The following is a 13,202-nucleotide window of genomic DNA, read 5'->3' on the forward strand; positions in this document are numbered from 1 at the left end:
GGATGTTAAAACACTGCAAACTAACATGCTTGAAATGTTGAAGGATATGCTACTGTAAAGCTTAGGTGTCAATAAGCAGAATAAGATTTACTAAAGTTTCCTAATTTTTTTACTATCACAAAATATTAAATATACTGTACTGTAAACATTTGCCAAATGTCAAAAGGCTTCTAAATTTTAGAATTAGAAACAGATTCTTTTTTAAATCTATTTTTTTCTCTGAGAAGAGAAAATCAAATGTGCCCCCACAGAAATACAGCATATGATTTATATAAGTTAAAGGACAAGGTTAAAGTGTTAGACAAATATTAATTCCAGTTTTTCTAGTTTTCTATATGCAGTGCACAGGTGCAACTCGAAGAGCATATTATATGGTATAATCATTAAATCCATTCAACCAGACCTTTGAGAGTTAAAAACATATATTCTGAGGAAAAGGACTCCTCGGTCCAAGGAATGAGAATGAAACAGTGCAGAATATTTGTGTATCAAGGTGATTCCAGTTTCCAATTGGGAAAACAGGACTGTTAACACCCACATCCCCTGACAACTGTCCAATTATGTATATCACACTTGGCCTACTGTTTGCAGTAGAAGTAATCAATAAAGGATGTGGTTGAGTGAACATAGATTTTGGTTGAGCCAATGCATGAAAACTTAATCATTTACTCAGAGTGGAGAAATCAAATAGAGCAGAGATGAAACAGCCACTAAGGGGTTTGTTGATTGTGCCACCAAGTTTGTGGGCTAGAGGCTAAAAGTAATAAAGCAAATGGAATCAGTGACAGGAGAAAATGTAAAAAGGTTTTCTTAATTTCATGAATTAATAGAAATGTTTTGATGTATTTTTGGCCATTTTTTATATTTCACATAAAAACCTATGCTCCACATATAGATAATAGGAAAATTGTTAGGGCAGATAACCTCTTTCAAGAAATCAATTTGATACATATCAGAAAGATATTTCTTGCTGTTAGAACTTCACATATGCCAACTAGCAATTGGTTGGTACAGTTTAACAATTTTTCAAAGCAAGTACTTCTAAAAGCACTACGGCTTGAGATATTTAAAGTATGCTAGAAGGATTACTGAAACACTTTATCCTGCACAAGACCTGGTAACATGATAAACAGGTCTTTCCCACTCAAAGGGCTAATATTTTATAGTTCCATCAAAAATCTACATGTTATTTTATACAGCCATATACTTTCTATCTTCTTAGACATCACACTCCTAAATGGATAAAATGCCATTTCCTAAAGATATAGTCATTCATGATCCCACAGAACAGTTATGATGACTTCAGCAGAAGAGATTACATATCTACAGCAACTCATTTTCCAGTTTCATGCTAAAATGCCCTATGAGATTTTTACCCCTATTAGACTTTTATGAAAATATGCACCTTTTATAGGATTGCTCAGGTGATTGAATTGGATGTATAAATCATGTGTTCACAAGAAATCATTACCATGGTGGACAATGGCAGAATAAGTCAAGAACATTATGCTATTATGTTAGATTTTTCCCTGGAAAATGACATACCTAAATGCACATCATAGAGAATTTCAGTTTCCTGTGGTCTGTGGAAACATCTGTAGCAAAGATTTCACAAAAACTTCCAAAGCCATAGACAAGTTCCGAGTCATTTCGGAGGGCTCACCTACTTTCTCCAACTTGTCACAAGACAATCAGTGCAGATTCTCACAGGCATTATGGTTATAATGCATTATTTTAAGGGAAACACAGGTCATCTTTTCTTTGTAAAGATATTAACCATCAAATTTAAAATTATTTGCACAAGTCTAGTCTAGATCTGGTAAAAATACAAATACAGAATAATTACTGTTGGTGACAGAGTCTTCAGGCAGCCTGATCACTTTTTCTTTATTTGTATTTTTTCACATTACTTCACTGTCCGTTTCTGTAAGACATGCTTTATCAACTTGTGTATGAAGATGTTGCTGGAGATGGTGTCAGAAGCATTGCTAAAACTGAAGAGAAACAACACCCACCACTTTTCCTTCATCCAACCAAGCCAACTGTCTTGTTGTAGAAGGCTAACAGGTTGGTGAAACACGCTTTTCCTGTCTTATGTCCATGCTGACTATTCCCAGTTACACTCCTGTTCTCAACGTGTTTGGAAATCACTTCCAGGAATGTTCACTCCCTCACTTTCTCAGGGATTGAGGAGAGGCTGACCAACCTGTAATTTCCCAGATCCTCTCAAAGGCAGAAGTGACATCTGCAACCTTTCACTTCTCAGGAACCTCCCCCAGTTGCCACAACCTGACAGAGACAACTGAAAGCAGCCTCACTTTGGCCAACTCCTTCAACACTTGTTTCAAACATTGCTTATGCCATTTTCCCATGTCAAGGATACTTTATGGTCTACTCAGCTATTTTTGCGGCTTGTGATGTAGTAAAAGCAACCATGGAATTTCTCCATTTCTACATAAAACAATGAATAAATGGGTTTTATGGAACAGCATCTCCCCATGTGCGATACCTCCTTGCAAAATTTCCCTATGAATACAATGGATGAAAACTTCCTGAGTCTCTATGACCATCAGTCATGGAGCTCAAGCATTCAAGAAGACATAAGGCCCCCACAGAAAAGCAGATTTACATATCTTATTTGAGACTTTTTAAAGCTTTGGAGCACAAATCCAGAACTGTGATTCTTTGAATTTTTGGTCAACTGCATGTCAGAATTCAGTTGAGTCATAGGTGCCCAGATCTTTCTACATAAAAGTTTCTCAAATGGCTGAAAGATGCCAAGAATCATCACGATATTTTACAGGTCTGAGCAGTTAATGCCTATCACATACCTAAAGCTCTTCAAAGCAGGCACACATGTAAGCTGTTAATTTGGTTATTGTTCTCACGACATAAATACCGGATGGGTTTTATAAAAAAAGCTGCAGCAGCCATTTTGCAGAGGAAGGGTCTACAGCTGTGTCTTTATCTGTGCAATAGGTTAGCAACCTGACTTCAGAAGGATCTCCATAGCTGTAACTTCTGAGCAAATAAATGTACGTGCTCTCATTCCAAAATTCTTAAATCACAGAGAGAGGAAATTAATATAGACGGTTTTCTAGGAATGTCCTCTTGTCTGTCTTTGGCCACCCTCTACCCAGACTGCTGCTTTTCGTGAACACAAGGAAGCCATGAATGCTCCTGAGAGCTCAGACACCTTTGTACTTAAAATGAAGTCACTCATTGCAACAGCTGGTATCCCAGAAACTAAATCTTAATTTTGCTGAAGACACTTCTGAAAATGGGACCGTGTATTCTAAGTCTGTTCTTTGACTTGTTGAACATCTTACCTATATGCTTATTTAAGATGCCCAGAATATGAATAGCTATGAATTATGTGTCAGAGAGCTGAAGAGAGCTGTTATTGTGGCTGGTCTCTACATGCTCTGAAAGGCCAAGAGGCAAAGCATCCAACTCAAACATAAGAATTTGCTCCACATGCTGAAATAAATCTGGTGACAAGTCCTCCTCCATAAACAATTTGCCAGTCTCTATCATGCATCATATGCAATGAAGTCTTCAAACACAGGATTAATCAAGGATAAGCTGCAATCTTCACTTTAATATCTTTTTTTATTCCTCCTTCATATGATAATTGCATTATGCTTCTTTATGTCAAAATTACTTGTGTAAGAAGTTGGAGTCATTTCAAACTAATACACCCAAACTTGCCGGAAAAAAAAATACCCCCCAAATGTGGGAAAACAAGGGCATATTATAGTTTACAGGTAAAGAAAATCTTGGATCACACACTTTAAAAAAGTGTACCAGTTCAAAATAACTTTTGATGAAAGGATCGCTTACTGCAAGAAGGGCACTGCTTAAAATTTAAGCAGTCAGTAATGGGAAGCAACAGACCTCTAACAATTTAAGTCTTTCACAGTTGAATGAATCTGCACTGACAGCCAGACAAGGATGTGTTAACCTACCTTACCAGGATCTTGGCCATAGCTGCGTATGCTCTGCCTAGGCCAGAAGAATCACTAAGCTCTGTGAAGATTTTTACAGAGGTGTTCAAAATCTGTGAAATAGGAAAAAAAACCCCAAATCAACAAAACCTAATAAATACAAAGCTAAGAATTTCCACTTTTTTTTTTTTTTTTTTTTTTTTCAGTCTCTGTGTCCATATGAAACACAAAATTAAAGGTTTTCCCCCCTGTACATTTCTTGTTTAGTCAGTTGTAATGGGACTAGGGTTTTGATCTTTACTTATAGTTGGTTTGAACTCAATAATAAAAAATATAAAATGTATAACTTGCATTTAAATCCCTGTATTTTGACACTTTGTAAAAACCAAAGAGATATTACCTGATTTGCAAGATAAATATATATAAGATTTTAAGGGCTTGTGCTTTTATTAATTTCTGTTAATACCTTAAGATGGGCTGTTTTGCATTCAGCGTTTTAGAATGATATGCTGAAACACAACATACTATTATTTTTCTTTCTTTGATCTATCACTATGACAAATTTTCTTAATATGATTCAAATGCCTGAAAAGTGAATAAATTACAGGTTCTACATTTAAACCATGTTGGCTTAAAATACTGTAGATAATTTTGTTATTTTTGTGACTAATTATTCATGCACATGAGCAACTTGTTAACATTTGTTTGGAATGTACTCTATTATCATGATCTCTCCCATAACTGAATGCTTAGAGCTGCTGCATAAGAACTAAATGATATTAATTTAATTTAACACTGACATCATCTATATTGCATAATCTCTCTTTTCCTCCATTTTTTTTTCCAATGGTGATGATGGGAGAGTGCATATAAAATTAAATCCCATTCTTTCCTCCCTCCTCTTTGTTGCTTGACCCAACCTATTACACACATGAGAAAACAGGAAATCTCCAAAGACTATCTATGGAAATCCTTTTTGCACATTTCCAAGAAGGGAGTAGTGAATGTCATTTACCAGCTCTGAAGGGGGATGGGAGACGTCCAGAGACATACGACAGTATCCTGCATGCCCCAAGATGCCTATTTATACCGAGGTAAAAGATAGGGCATTTTCTGTTAAGAGTGCATTCCCTGTCATTGGCAAAGTGCGTGGTTCAAAAGAAGACAACTTGTGTGTGCTAAAGCTATGGATGTCACCATTTCAGTCACTGTTTCCACGGCTCAGATTTCCTAGTCCTTGAAAGAGTCTCACCACACTCAGGAGTATCCCTGGACAGGGCTCTTATTTTTTAGTTATAGAAGCTCACTGTGCACAAGAAGTAGCATTGACTAATGTGCACTGCACTATTTATCTTCTCTCAAGTACTTACCAGTTATGTTCTCATGTACATCCACATTGCATCCTGTACTTGAAGGTCATTGTCAATTGAGTTATCAATGCATAAGATATGACAAAAGGAGAGTGAAGGCACCTCAGTTAGGAACTTGTCACATCGATTCAGAACTCACCCTAAACTGAATGCATATGCAAAGTTGTCAAGATCTGCAGGGTGTCCTTTTATTATAATAACCCAGGCTGGTAACAGAAAAGCACAGAACTGTCCAAGAAGCAGGTTTTGGTTTTGCATTTAACTCAGATTTCCTACAACATTTGCTGTAATAATCATGGCCACATGAGAAAACTTGCCATAAGTGTTAGAAGGTTTTCAAAATTTTATGTACTGGACTGAAAAATTACTCCCACTTTAAACTGGCCTCTGCAACATTGAACTAGGACACAGAGGCTCTAATGGTTACTATCTGGCACAGAAAGGTTACTTCAGGACCTAAGGCTTAGATTATTGTACTTTTTTTTTCTATCAAAGATATCACAAAGCTTAGAAAGCACAGACAAAACCAAGGTGAAAACATAGCTATTAACTAAAGTAAATTAGCTAAAGTAAGAAGTTGGTTCACTACATCTCCGCAACAACTGCTAGAAAGAAGTAAGTAAAGCCACTCATTCATATTGATGAAAAGTACTGATTTTGGTCCCAGGTTACTATGCTACTGTATGCAAATCAGCTATTTCATTCTAAAAATGATTAATTAATTATAGTAAAATCATCTACGTGAAAGGGAGGAAATCTTGATAAATTACAATAGAAAACATAGTCTTTATGTCTGCATTTCAAATAACTCCTCCAGCTTCAGATACTATGTAGGGACACATTCTTGATGGAAAGGCGCTGTGTAGTGCCTCTGTACGCTACAATCGCCTAGTATCCATTTATGCAGAAGAAGTGAATAGAGGCTTCCTCCCCTGCAGTGCAGGCCTTACCTTCAACATTCAGGATAGAAAAAGAAGAGGTAGGGCAGGATAAAATGCTGGATTAACATGTAAGTATTATAGGTTTTCACTCAAAGTCTCCTGCAATCACAGCACACTTTTTCATTTAACTATACAACACAAATTTTCATTTAAAATGAAAAATTACAGAGCTTGCATACTGGCAAATCAAGAGGAACTGACACCATGTCTGTTAGAATCTGTAAGCAGACTAGAAACAACCAAAGGACATGGAAACTTTTCTGTTTGTTTACATGAGGTATGAACAACCAGCCCATCTAACTGGGTTCCTATGAATGCTACGTAAGAGAAGACACACAAGTGGCAAGACAGCATTGATTGGGCACAGCTGAGCCAGTTATCTGTTTGTTCTTTGACAAGTGGATAAATATCAGGAACTTATCCAACTTGTTATCAGTTGGACCTAATGGATTTCATAGGCCCCTATAAAAGTTTTTTTACTTTTAGACAGAAGTATAGCCAGAAATCAGTCTTTTATACATATTTTGGCCAATCTGTGCAGAGGACAGTGACATCCAAGGAAGAGGTGGAACATGTCAATAATTAATGCTGAAAGCTCCTATACAAATGTGCTGTTCTGCTGCCTTTATGGTCTTAGAGAATACAGCTACTGTTATACAAACAAAAAGGATGGAAAAATTCTTTTAGACAACAGAACAAAAGTCTACTTATTAGGGCAACATGCATCTGCTTCTGTATTTTATGCTAAATATTGTACACAAAAATGTCATCTTGGTAATTTTCTTCATGTTAATGAAACAAATAAAATTATATAACATTGTGTAAAGAGGTATTGAATGGGACTAAATAAGAATCTATACTAGTAACCTACAGTAAAAAGAGAGGGTTTGAGCATTATAAGAATGTGGTTGAACTTCTCAAAACTCAGACAAAGTTTTCAGAGATTTAGAGTTACTGAAGACTCAAAATGTCTTCTGTCGTTGTTGTTGTTTTTAAAATTTTATATGTACAAAAAGTTCTGATGAAAGAAAAAGTTGTGAGGTAGGAAGCTGTTGCAATAGATTGCTCCTGATCATGCTTGGCTCTGTTATAAAATTTCCATACTTTTTCAAAGAGGATTGGATACTCCTAGCAACTAGTGGAAAAACATCATTGTATATGCAGTTGAACAGATTAGAATAATGTACAGTTCTTTCCACCTCTAAAATGAAAACGTAAGTTTAACAATATAAAAATTACAACAACTATACTGATTTTGGTCAAAAATCAGTTTCTGGCTCTATGCGGCCAAGCACACTGACTGTCTCAAATTTCCTACTTCTGAGAGTCTGCAGTATAAATACTAGTAAAAAAAAACAACCAACAAAAACCAAAACACAACATCCCCCTTTCCCCCTGCCCCCCACCTCCCCCCTCGAAAAAAAAAGTCTAATACAAAAACGAACAGTGGGGTTCAAATCACTTGTTCTCATATGCGCAGGACGTGGGAAGGTGGCAGGGTGAAGAGTTCAACTTTGTCTTCCACATTACAGACGACTGTCTCACATGCCATCCACTAGTATTTTGTTGTATTCAGGAAAAAAAGTTTTCATGGCTCCAAAACACAAATAGAAAAAATTCAGGACACAGTCTACAATTTCCCTTGTTTTCCTGCTGAGCACAAAAAACTGGATGCAGGTGCACATGGAAGGAGGAGAGCTACTGTGGGAGCACCTATTTACAAAATAAACTCTCTTCCTGGGTCTTTGGAAGTCTATTGTAAAGACAAGTATTTACAGTGCATAAATAAAAAGGTCTACTTAAATCCTCAAACTAGAGCCTATTTGTGGTATAGCTCTTGCACTAATTCTCTAGATAGTGATGAATTTCATGTTTTCTTCCTTGGCCAAGAAAAATATTAGTCAGATCTCAGGGCCAGATTTGCTGCTCAGTTATCTCAGCATTGTGCCAGTGTGACCCCCTGGGGTTATTCCAGTAGTATAAAACAGATATACCAGCTCCTCCCAGAAGACTCCCCTCTCCCCCAAATCCCACCCTTTATTTTTTATTGTTGTCACACCTGTACTTCTTTTATATGTACATAAAAACATGTACACACCTCATTAGCATACACTGAGGATTCAGACAAAAAGCCTTAGGCTGTGCTGAACATTGATACATCTGAGGATAATGGACACGAGTAAAAATCGAAGGTATGAATTTATGCTGAATAGAGAATGTCTATCCAACTCAACACAAGATTAATGCTACAATCAGTATTTTATCATTTTGGTAAAATATATGACTCTGACAAAAACATGATGAGATAATATTGATTTATAATACCGTAACTTCAAAAAATACAAAACCATAGTTCTGCTCTCAGCTTTGCACTTGATATTGTTGTCAGACTTTATTGGAAATACATTTATTTTGATTTCTGAAAATCTAGCTGTGTTTAGCCATTTCACAGCTGGTGAGCAGTTAAGATGCTTCTGCCTCATTTACAGCTCCTGAACGTGAATCAGAAAATCAACTGCAACATTAGTCAAAGACATCACTAGCTAATGATTTCTGACAGGTGCTGCAGTAACAGGCCAAGGCCCAGCTTGGCCAGCAGCATCTGACAATATTTTTCTGAAGCCAACAATAGCTGTTGGTAGTCAGACAGTGCAATCAAGTGAGAACTACTGGCCTCATACCACTTAATACCTCTTAAATACTTCCAGAAAAAACACGTAGCTCTGACAGTCACTAAGTAATCACTTCCATGCAGTCCAGTGAAAACAGAAGAAAACAGAACTTCATGCATAGGCATTTTGCAATTCAGTGAATGCTCTCCAACAGCTCCCTAAGAAATGTGTATTTGAACATGCCTAAAAAGTCCATAGTGGAGTAGTAATGCACCTGTGGCCATCTGGAGTAAGGTCAAATAAGTTTTTCACAATACAGACCCAGAGGTATTCTTATTTTGTCCAAAACACAGAGTGAGAGAGGTTGGACAGCAACAAGAAAATTGTATGGTTCATATAATGCATTGATTACAATGAGCAGAGTTCCAGTATCAATGAAATGGCAGCCCACACGTTGTTAAATTCTGTAAAGGTGAATGCTGACTTCTTGTCTTCAGCCACATCCAATTACACTGGACTATACCGTTTTGATAAATAAATGGAAAAAACCTCAAACAAATAACCCCTCCCCAAGCAAACATCCCCCCCAAATGTACAAACTGTAGCACTGCTCCTATGGAGATAGAAAGAATTTGCTATGGCCAATCTGGTCTGTTCCAAAACTGTTGTTCCAGGGACTTTAATGTGGTATTTGGACAATACATAGCACAAGAGAGCATCCTGGAGCAAGGGAAGTGGGGACAGGGGTTGGGGAGGGAACGTCTGACCAAGTCAAACATCAAACACCTGTTCAAGACCTTTCACAGGCCCTTGCCAGGATGTGGCCACCACTGAGGTGTTGCTTCCTTGACACCTTCCCTGCTGGGCGACTGCTCCATCCAGCCCACACGCTTCCCTCCCCTCTTATACTTGGCTATCAAGTGCAACGTTTACTTCAATGCTCTATAAGCTTGTATAGCAATAGATGCTTCAAGGTACTCATGTCTGCATCTGCTTGAAGGATTAGAGAAGGGAAGACAAAAATTTCACTCATTCCTCTACAGGAAGGGTTCTTTCCCGGTGTCAACTCTTACTTGGATGCTTTGTGTAATATTCATTGCTTTTATTCTGAATGGACGATATGTAAATCCAAGTAACTAACTGAAAAAGTTCCTTTCCTCAGATATATTTCAAACTTCTGTTGGCTTCCACAAGGTCAGAAGTTGATCCTGTATGCTTTATTTTGCTGCATAGGAAACTTGAAAGCCATTAAATGTACAGATCATTGAATAAATGTTAACTTTTGTTCCCATCCTTATGTATTTTGTATTAACTTCTGTATTACTGTTCTTAATTGTGGCCTTCTGTGCCACTAACAATTATATTAATTATTATTCTCTATAACATACCTACAACTTTGTGGGAATGCAGTCATCATTTTAATATTTACTACAGCTCATAAAGGGTTTTATCTAAATAAAAATAAAAATCTGCCAGGTCCTTCAGAGCAAAAACCTATGCAAACATCAAAACCAGACATTTTAGTCTGTTATTACTGTACAATTTGAAATCTTTACTGCAAGAGACATTACTCTAGTAAAGGTTGTTGCAATCTTTTTTTAGTATGGGAAAGTAATGTTTTCCAAACCAGCCACTGTTGACATATTTCTTCAAAATAAAGCATGGCTTAACAGTCTGGAGTGAAGAAGCTTCATCTGTTACCCTTTAACAGCAACAGAAGAGGAAAAAACAGTTTATGTATCCTTTCCATCCTGACAGATGTGACAATAGCTGGAAACAGTGAGCCTGCCAAGAGCTTTTATCAAGTATGTTATAACAACTAGTAATAAGTGTAAATAATAAATGGCTACGATCTTATGGGAAATGGTGGCAATACTAAACAATTTTTGGTGCTTGCTGATGGGAGCCTGCTAGTCTTGGAATTCCCTGGCTTCCCAGTAGAGTTTTGGCCTGACAATAAACAACAGTTTAATACTTTATCTAATCCCAGCCAGGAGGTAAGTTCAACAGCAAGCTTTTGCAGATGTTCACATCCAATAATCTATCCATAATTGATGAAACAGGGAGGTCAGATGTAATGGTTGCTACTATTCCAGCAACAAATAAATGGTTATTGACAAAACAAGGCAGTGTGGCGCTGAGTGCTGAGCAGTGACAAGCATGAAACAGTGCTGAGACAGAAGTAGTGATGTGAATACAGCCCTTCATCTTGAGAATTCCTCAACGTGATGTGTGGCACAAGGGCCACTCTGACACATAAGCAGATGGAGGTGACTGGTAAAGGAAAAATGAGATTCTGCGAGTACATAAAAGACAAAGCCAGAGGTGGAGAAAGAAACGAGAAATGGGTGGACAAGACTGGAAATTTGGGTAAGTGCAATAATGTGAATTGTTCAGAAATGGTTTTGTATAACAGCACTGTGATCCAGATGTCTGGAGTGCTTTTATCACACTGTTGTATGTCTATGTGAATGTACCTGGCTGTCAGATTGCTGTAGCCTCCAAAGAGCTTAATATCACCCTGTATGTATGTGCATGCTTAAATTCCCGTTACTTCTTAGACAAAGCATCTATAAATATCCTGCTTCATGCTTATTAATATCTTTAGTCCACCCACGAACAGGTATTTTTAATTACACAAAGTTTTCCTAACTAAAAGCAAACAAACCAACCCTTAGATTTGCAGAACACAACAGAATAAATCTGCAAACTAGGAAGGTATAAAAAAATTAAGTCAGGTAAACCCCATTATTTTTCTTATACCTATATGGAAGTTAGGAAAAGTTCTCATTCAGCTGAAACCCTCATATTCTTTAAGTTTTAACTCACGTAAGAAATATAGTAAAAGGATTAATAGACTCTTTTTATTGACTGAATAAAACTTGAGTCATTTACATGCAAATAGACACTTGAAATCTTTTGCATCCATTTCAGTGCTAAGATAGTATTTTTACAATGTTTACTGTGTAATATTCTAATACGAAAAACAGCAGAATGAAATGGTGGCCGTTATTGCCATATGTAGTCATAAAAAGATTTCAGACAGAAACATTTTAAATATTAATATTACTAAAATCACTTAAAGCACCATGGAATGTTAAATCGATTTATTTAGAAGTGCAATTTATTTCACACTTTGCTACCAATTCTTTTGATCAGCTCTGAAATAATACATAAGCTGAAAGCAAAACAGCAAAACAAATTGCTTCTAGCAATGAAGCAGCAAGCTCTAGGTTTTATGCTGGCATGCTTCAGTGTTTTAACTTCTCAGGTTATTTATCTATCAAAAGATAAATTTTAAATTCCTTAAGATCCGATGCCTGAATCAGGATCTCCTCCAATCTAGCCAGTGATAGTTCTGATGAAGCAAAGCTGTTAAGCATTTGTTTACACCTGAGTATGAGTTGTCCCCTTCAAGCCAATAGGAATAACCGTATTGAAATTTAAACATGTATTTAATAAGTAAATTGCTGCAGCTTGAACTATACTAATTTGAGAAACCAATTTAATTTTAAAAGACTTACATTATAGAATTTTTTTAAAGCCTGTTCATTTGAACTAAACTTTCCAAAGGAAAACAAAACCTCTCAGGTTATGAATATATTTGCATTCAAGTACTGAAATTCTCGAGTTTGTACAGCGTGGGTACAAATGTTTCTTTTCTCAAAACACATAAAAATTCTGACTTCTGTAAGTATATTATCTAACTGAATTAGAAAATTTCTTATACAGTTTTTCAGCCATTTGCTGCAGGTCTGGGTATAATACGCGCAGTTTCACTAATGGAAATACTACTGACAGTTCTTAAGATCTTTCATGCTATTGTTTCTCAGATAATATAAGCTACAAAATCAGATGTGCTGTAACTATCTCTTTCGCTCAATTATATACAGCATGTAGGTTCCAAGGTTTAACACACCTAACATAGAAATCCAATACAGTCTAAAGTACATGAAGTAAATAACCTCCATAACATATGGTTGTATACTGCTTTGTCTTTTTTGTTCCTAGCCTGTGGGAATGAAATGAGTGGAAAGTTGTATATCAGCAGTTATTTAAAAAAAAAAAAAAGTATATTTTATTAGCTACTCTAAAAAAAAAAAAAGTTTCAATACAATAAGTAGAAAATGTTTGCCTAAATCACATCTTTTAACTGACAGAATAGAGTTATTAGAAGTCTAGAAACCTCAGGCAGTGCAAGCGGACTAATTCTAATTCTAACCTTATATCCCATAAAACAGACACTGTACAGCTGTGGTCACAATCTGGCTTGTGCTTTGCCTGGGAAAACATAAGGAAGAGTCACCTCTACTGGCCATACCCAGCAGAGTA

The 13,202-nt window shown here is 36.5% G+C and overlaps 1 protein-coding gene across 1 annotated transcript in view; it reads right to left on the reverse strand.

Moving 5' to 3' along the window:
* TTC29 (tetratricopeptide repeat domain 29) overlaps nucleotides 1–13,202 on the reverse strand; it is a gene marked incomplete at both ends in the record, with an annotated part of 178,700 nt that overhangs the window by 43,375 nt on the left and 122,123 nt on the right. The window contains one exon of the mRNA XM_080343825.1: nucleotides 3,969–4,060. Coding sequence (XP_080199951.1) covers nucleotides 3,969–4,060 — 92 coding nt within the window. The remainder of the gene's footprint in view (nucleotides 1–3,968; nucleotides 4,061–13,202) is intronic.

The sequence above is a fragment of the Nesoenas mayeri genome (assembly GCF_963082525.1).
Source record: "Nesoenas mayeri genome assembly, chromosome: 4".
Classification (NCBI taxonomy): domain Eukaryota; kingdom Metazoa; phylum Chordata; class Aves; order Columbiformes; family Columbidae; genus Nesoenas; species Nesoenas mayeri.